General features: G+C 47.4%; 1 protein-coding gene across 3 annotated transcripts in view; it reads right to left on the reverse strand.

Annotated features, from left to right (window-relative positions):
• Window positions 1–7132, reverse strand: part of HSD3B7 (hydroxy-delta-5-steroid dehydrogenase, 3 beta- and steroid delta-isomerase 7) — a 50658-nt gene extending 43526 nt beyond the window's left edge. The window contains exon 1 of one of the 3 annotated variants that reach the window (XM_075584402.1): window positions 7041–7132. In XM_075584402.1, coding sequence (XP_075440517.1) covers window positions 7041–7100 — 60 coding nt within the window. In that variant the 5' untranslated portion in view covers window positions 7101–7132. The remainder of the gene's footprint in view (window positions 1–7040) is intronic. The other 2 variants (XM_075584401.1, XM_075584399.1) reach the window with 2 other exon arrangements.
• Between the last annotated feature and the right edge of the window lie 1300 nt (window positions 7133–8432).

Genomic DNA, 8432 nt, shown 5'->3' on the forward strand with positions numbered 1-8432 from the left:
TGGGAGACTGAATTAGGAGAGACACTAGAAGACGAAGACTGGGATCATATCCTTCAGGCTGCAGCCAAAAGCTCGGTCTGTGCCACGTTAAAGGAGAACGCATTTAAGGTCCTCATGCGTTGGTATCATACCCCACTTAAACTATCTAAATTTGTTAAAGGACATTCGCCGCTCTGCCCAAAGCAGTGTGGGGAATCAGCGGATCTAAAACATATGCTATGGTCTTGCCCGAGGGTGGTCCCGATTTGGGAAAACATTAGGGAATGGTTACAGAGGATCCTCAACTTGGAGATCCCCCTGGATCCGCGGCTGTTCCTTCTGGGCAGACGAATCCCGGGATTGCCAAAAGCGGCACACAAGCTGGTTGCACATTTCGCAACCGCCACACGATGTGAGATCGCAGCAGTATGGAAACAAGCTGAAATTCCAGTTATCCCCCAGAATTCGGAATAGAATTTGGCCCGTTTGCCAGATGGAACAGCTGACCAGTTGGGTCAAGGACTCTGGCTCAAATTTCCTCAAAGTATGGGCCCCGTGGATTGCTCAGATAGACATCCCAGGGGTACATGCCGGCCCGATCCTGCATTAATAGCGTTGCATGCGTTCTCCGGTGACGGGGTGAGACTCACGCACTCTCGTTAGAAGACAGGTAGGATACACCATGGGTTAGGAAGACCGAGTTGCTAAGCCGCTAATTCTGAGAAGACTCCATTAGAATCAGAGCAGTCGAGGATGCAACACTCATGTTACCAGTTCAAGGCCGTCCCACTCTGCCCCCCTCCCCCCTTCCCCCTTTTGTGTGTCCCTGTTGTTGTCCGGTCCGAGTCATGTAGGTCAGGTTTGTCAAGTCTTGTGATTAAATGTAGTTGGTCAAGGATCAAAACTGTGGGTACTGCGATACCGAACAATGGAATGTGTCACATTATATGCTTTGTAAAACCCAATAAAAATTTAAGTTGAAAATTTAAAAAAAAAAATTTAGTCTTGGTCCCAAATACCATTGTTAGTCTTGTCAGTGTTTAAAAACAGTTTGTTTTGGGAAATCCAGTTTTCGAGTCTCAAAAAGTCAGACTGAAGTATGTGTTGAAGGTCAGAGAGGCTATGGCTGTGTGCATATAGAATTGTGTCATCTGCATACATGTGTATTGAGGCTTCCTTACAAGCTGTGGGAAGATCATTGATGAGAAGAGTAGGGGCCCCAGAACAGAGCCTTGCGGGACACCTCAGGTGATATCCAGGGGGTTAGAGTTAGAGCCAGAGATGGACACATGTTGGGATCTACCTGATAGGTAGGACTGAAACCAGTTTAAAGCATGTTTCCCTATTCCAGAGCACTGGAGTTTGTTAAGCAGGATAGCATGATCAACTGTGTCAAAAGCCTTTGCAAAATCTAGGAATACTGCACCAGTGAGTTGTCCCCGTTCCATTCCACACTGGATTTCATTGCAAACTTTTAGCAGGGTAGTTACGGTGGAGTGTTTGGGGCGAAAGCCAGATTGGAATTGGCTAGGGAAATTTGTCTTGGTATAGTAATCGTTTAATTGGGAGTGGACACATTTTCCCATGACTTTTGATAGGATTGGGAGAAGGGAGATTGGCCTGTAGTTTGAGACAGTGTTTTTGTCCCCACTTTTGAAGATTGGGACAACTCTGGCACTTTTCCAGGTCTTAGGGATATGGCTGCAGACAGCATAGAGTTGACTATGGAAGCAATTGGTTTGGCAATGGCTGGGACACCAAGTCTTAGGAACCTAGATTGTAGTATGTCAGGTCCACATTGGCTGCTTAGTTTTAATTTGAGGAGCGCTTGTGTAATCTCCTCTTCGGATACTGGGCCAAATTGAAAATTGTGGGCAGTGTTGGTGGAGCGTGGGGCTATATGGTTACTCCCAGGATTAGGTTCAGGTTTGTGGTTTGTGTTGCGTTTCGCTAATAAGTTAGTAGCGCACCCCACAAAGTAATCATTGAATGCATGTGCAATGTCAGTGGGGTTTGTCAGAGTAATATCCCCCTTAGTGATATTACTTGGTTGTTGATGGTTAGGAGGCTGGAATATATTGTTGATAACCTTCCAGAAGTTAGCTGGGTTTGATGTATTCTGGAGGAGATTGTCAGAGTAATATTGTGCTTTTGCATGCCTTGTTTGCCTTGTGCACATGTTCCTCATGCATCTGTAGTGATTGAGATCCTTGGTAGTGCCAGTTACTTTGTAGCTTTTCCACAAGGCATCCCTGAACTGGTAGAGTGCTATAAGGTCAGGTGTAACCCATGGAAGGTGACCCCCCGTACCCTTATTTTGCGTAGTGGAGCATGGGTATCGCAGAGTTTTAAGAACTCGGATTGGAAATATTCGAGCGCAGAATCAGGGTCGGGAATTAAATCGATTCTGTACAAGGGCAGTTGGTAAGGGTAGCCAGAAACTGTTGTGGGTTAAAGTTTCTAAATGTTCTAGTGAGGAGAACTTGAGGGCTTGATTGGGACAGTTTAATTTTCCTTACACAGTACACTATTGCATGGTCACTGAAAGTGTCAGGAAGGATGCCAGAGGATTGGATTCTGCTGGGGTTTGAGGAGAGAATCCAGTCTAGCAAGGAATGGTTGTGAGATTTCAGGTTTGTCCGTGTGGGTTGGGAAATGAGTTGCGATAGTTTAAGTGACTTGAGTTGTATCTGGATTTTGTGGTTTTTAGGGTCAAGCCAATTGAAGTTGAAATCCACAAGAACTAGCAGCTCACTCTTCTCATTCAGAGAGGAAATGGAGCCAAGAAACTGGGTGATATCAGCCAGGGATTGTAGAGGGGCTTTAGGGGGGCGGTAGATGCCAGCAAGCAAGATGGGCTTAGAAAAGGGGAGGCTGATTCTGCCAACTAGGATTTCAAAAGAGGGTGGGCTTGGGGGGCAATTTAACAGTGTAAATTATAATGTGTCTGCAATATAAAATAACACCCCTCCTCCTCTCTTTGACCTATCTCTCCTAGAAATGGAGTATCCCTGAATGGCGATATTTGCATCGGTAGCTTTAGGGGTTAGCCATGTTTCTGTGAGAACGATGGCTTTTGGTTTATTCATAAGGCACCATGCCCTTAGTTCATCCAGTTTGGGTAGCAGGCTCCGGATATTTATATGGGTGACAGATAGGCCTTTTTGGAATTTGAAGGGGGTATTCTCAGGAGTATGGGACAGAGCTGAAATGGGAGGGCCTGGGTTAGGTTCAATATCACCTGTTAAAGAGAGTAATAGTATGAGTAGAAATTTGAGTAGTTGTTTGCAAGATGTTACTTTATGATGTTTGCCATTTGAGTGTGCGGTGGTTGGTGAGCGGTTTTCAGGGTTCTCCACCAACATTCAGTAGATAATGCAAGGCTTTTGAGTAATCCAGAGTGTATGGTGACGTTGGGCGTGGGCCAGGAGGGGTGAGTTTGTAGTGGATAGAGGGAGTAATATTTCCATGAGGCCACGAGAAAGAACAAAGTTGAGGTACATACCAGGTTCATTATGCCAGAGGTAGGCAGTGCTGCAAGGAGCTGTTTTGAGCCTAGTGTGTGCAGACTAAACAGCAGGGGTGTGCCTTATCCTTGTCAAATGTTTTTCTGCATTGCAATGCTTGGGTCTATGCAGTGGGCTGAGTAGTAGTAGTGCAGAAGGTAGTTGTGTGCAGTCAGTGTTGGGTGAGGCTGTAGTGAAATAAGTTGTAAAGGGGTGGGGGTTAAATTGTGCAGGCTAACAAGCATACAGAACGGTCATAGTTTGGTCAGAGTAGCTCACCGTTTGTTGCCTTGTGTAGAAGAGTTAGTAGAAAGATGAAGTCCCCAGTCACCTCTAGTCAAACTATAGTCTAACTATATATTCTCACTTAAAAAGTTCACTATATAATGCCAATACAGTTCCTGCAAATGCAGGGGGGTATTGGTTTTATACAGCTAAAGCAGTCATATGACCCTCCCCGCTCCCCAATAAATCAGCTTGTTCCAGTTGGTCAATTAGCAGCACACAGATAAGAGGGGGGGGGGGGGAATTATACACCTTTTGATATTCAAACATACCAAAAGATCAATACATTACTCTGCATCGCCCGCCTGTAACATTACTCTGCATCGCCCGCCTGTAACATTACTCTGCATCGCCCGCCTGTAACATTACTCTGCATCGCCCGCCTGTAACATTACTCTGCATCGCCCGCCTGTAACATTACTCTGCATCACTCGCCTGTAACATTACTCTGCATCGCCCGCCTGTAACATTACTCTGCATCGCCCGCCTGTAACATTACTCTGCATCGCCCGCCTGTAACATTACTCTGCATCGCCCGCCTGTAACATTACTCTGCATCGCCCGCCTGTAACATTACTCTGCATCGCCCGCCTGTAACATTACAGGAAACATTACTCTGCATCGCCCGCCTGTAACATTACTCTGCATCGCCCGCCTGTAACATTACTCTGCATCGCCCGCCTGTAACATTACTCTGCATCGCCCGCCTGTAACATTACTCTGCATCGCCCGCCTGTAACATTACTCTGCATCGCCCGCCTGTAACATTACTCTGCATCGCCCGCCTGTAACATTACTCTGCATCGCCCGCCTGTAACATTACTCTGCATCGCCCGCCTGTAACATTACAGGAAACATTACTCTGCATCGCCCGCCTGTAACATTACTCTGCATCGCCCGCCTGTAACATTACTCTGCATCGCCCGCCTGTAACATTACTCTGCATCGCCCGCCTGTAACATTACTCTGCATCGCCCGCCTGTAACATTACTCTGCATCGCCCGCCTGTAACATTACTCTGCATCGCCCGCCTGTAACATTACTCTGCATCGCCCGCCTGTAACATTACTCTGCATCGCCCGCCTGTAACATTACTCTGCATCGCCCGTTTTGGCTCACTTCCTCGCACAGCAGGATATTAGGAATACGATAGCGTTATACTTTATCTGACCTAGAAACTGGGGCTGGTGTTGTATCACTCCCTTTGTTTGTTGTTTTAGGCGTGCTGCGCACACCAAGCTTACACATTGAGAATTCCTTCCTGTGCCTATTTCTGATCTAATCCAAATTTCCTTTGGGGGGGAATCCCATAACTTTATATCAACGTGTGTGTGTGTGTGTGTGTGTGTGTGTGTGTGTGTGTGTGTGTGTGTGTGTGTGTGTGTGTGTGTGTGTGTGTGTGTGTGTGTGTGTGGCCATAGAGGGGTTGTCAGGGCTGGACCGCGCTGACGCTGAGGCTCGCCTGCTGAAATCTGCGCGATTTCATGCCCATGCAGGCGAGGAGCGGGCGCGATCGGGAGGCGGGGGGAGACTGAGGGATGCGGGGCAGTGACGTCACTGGGCCAATCACCCGCGACGCACCGACGTCAACGTCACGGCGCCGACGTCCCGGCGCAGTGATGTTGACGCTGCTCCGCGCTGATTGGATGTTTTCAGCCGACAGCGCTCTGAAAAACAGTTTGGCTGTCGGCTGAAAAATCCAGCGCCTCAGCACGCCTGCGGAAGCTCGCGTGAGCCCCTCTAAAGGCATCCTCATGGAGGATGCAGGGGCTCAGCGCGGAGCTCAGCCTTAGAGTAGGAAAGGGTCAGTTTGCCACAATCCCAGGCTGATAGGAGACACGTGACTCACTAACTGATGAGTATGACATTTTTTTCTCTGCTGACAATAGCAGAACCTTATACATTGTTACTATTCTCGCACTGTTAGTACAAACAGTACTTGTCTCCTATCAGACTGGTATTGTTATTACTTGTCTCCTATCAGACTGGTATTGTTATTACTTGTCTCCTATCAGACTGGTATTGTTATTACTTGTCTCCTATCAGACTGGTATTGTTATTACTTGTCTCCTATCAGACTGGTATTGTTATTACTTGTCTCCTATCAGACTGGGATTGTTATTACTTGTCTCCTATCAGACTGGCTTGACAGCCAATGACAGCCAATAAGAGCGAGCACAAACCCACAGACAAACATCTCAGTTTTATATATATATAGATTACCGGTTCCTTGGTTTAATTTTGAGATTTGTATCAATGATTTGATTGCGGCTTTAACACACACACACACACACACACACACACACACACACACACACACACACACACACACACACACACACACACACACACACACACACACACACACACACACACACACACACACACACACACACACACACACACACACACACACACACACACACACACACACACACACACACACACACACCATTTTAAGTTATGGTGGGTGAAAAAGGCAACAAAAAACCTCCACCGTTAGCATATAGCCAATAAAGAATATCACTTGTGAGCACATTCACATGTCTTAGACAGGTCTGCACCCCTGCCTTTCAACCATTATCACCTAGTATACAGTGCTCCCACTGCAGCAAGGGAGTCTGGGAAATGACATGCAAATGAGCACACAATGTGTCACCTTTTGCCTGGAATATCCATTCACATGGAGCCCATTTAAGTAAATGCATCGCCGTTCACACCTCTTTTAGGCACAGCATGGGACTAGCAAAGCAAAGCAAGTCAAACCACTCACAGACATGTTTCAACCTTCATGGGTACATATATATATATATACACACACACACACACATATATATACATATATATATATATATATATATATATATATATATATATATATATATAGGCACAGCATGGGACTAGCAAAGCAAAGCAAGTCAAACCACTCACAGACATGTTTCAACCTTCATGGGTGTATATATATATATATATATATATATATATATATATATATATATATATACACATATACAGTGGTTGACAAATCACCAACAAATCTACTCGCCACACAAAAAAATCTACTCGCCACCTAGTACCAAATGTGTGCTGCTTGGGCCAATATTTACTCGCCCGGGGGTTAAATCCACTCGCCCGGGGCGAGCAAATGTATAGGTTTGTCGAACACTGCACATATATATATATGAAAAAATCACACCCAGTTGGCACACTGTAAACAATAGTAAGATGCTGATGCTTGCCCCATATGCACATGTAAAAAATAGATTTTACCAGATTGGAGTCCGGAGGAAGGTCACGTTGAGTGGACCGAAACGTTGGAGGTGGTGCCATGTTACTTTGAATACAGCTTCATTGGAACTACTGGACTGTGTGCTGTCTCGTTTTTTCCGGACTCCAATCTGGTAAAATCTATTTTTTATATATATATATACACACACACACACACACACACACACACACACACACACACACACACACACACACACACACACACGCTTTCCCTTTGTTGCTCTCCCCCCCACCGCCCTCCATCGTCCTTCACCCCACCATGCAATCACGGATGGGGAACACTGGTTGACAGACATGACTGCCCAAAGGACAGGGCGAAGTGCAGAAGTGGGTGGAGCGTGGAGAGAGGAAAGTAGTGCGTGTTCTCCAGATGTTAAATGGAGGCAGACACATGGCAGGTCTGTGTCATAATAAATCTTCAAACATTTTCCACGTAGAAACACTTCCCATTGCTATCCTCTCCTGGCACTGGGAGAACGCCCAGGCAGTTCCTATGGAAGTTCCCTAAAATCTGCAGCTGCACACGCACAGCTAAAACGCTCCGTGTAGTATACAGCTGGCCTTACAGAACCCAAAAACACCAAGTGGTTCTGATACATGGGTGTAGGTGTAGCAGTGGATTAAACCCCTCTTCTCTGGGTCACTCCACCCAACCCCCCACACCACCCAACTCCACGTACCCCGAAACCAACCACATCACCCAACTCCCCACACCACCCAACTCCACGTACCCCGAAACCAACCACATCACCCAACTCCCCACACCACCCAACTCCACGTACCCCGAAACCAACCACATCACCCAACTCCCCACACCACCCAACTCCACGTACCCCGAAACCAACCACATCACCCAACTCCCCACACCACCCAACTCCACGTACCCCGAAACCAACCACATCACCCAACTCCCCACACCAACCAACCACACCACCCACTCAACTCCCCAAACCACCCAACCAACCACACCACCCAACCCCCACACCAACCAACCACACCACTCCCCACACCAACTCCCCACACCACCCAACCACACCACTCCCCACCCAACCACACCACTCCCCACCCAACCAACCACACCACCCAACCCCCCACACCACCCAATTCCACGCACCCCAAAACCAACCACACCACCCAATTCCCCACACCACTCCCCACCCAACCAACCACACCACTCCCCACCCAACCAATCACACCACCCAACCCCCCACACCAACCAACCACATCACCCAACTCCCCACACCACCCAACTCCACGTACCCCGAAACCAACCACATCACCCAACTCCCCACACCACCCAACTCCACGTACCCCGAAACCAACCACATCACCCAACTCCCCACACCACCCAACTCCACGTACCCCGAAACCAAC

This window comes from Ascaphus truei, unplaced genomic scaffold (assembly GCF_040206685.1).
Source record: "Ascaphus truei isolate aAscTru1 unplaced genomic scaffold, aAscTru1.hap1 HAP1_SCAFFOLD_570, whole genome shotgun sequence".
Taxonomy (NCBI): Eukaryota; Metazoa; Chordata; class Amphibia; order Anura; family Ascaphidae; genus Ascaphus; species Ascaphus truei.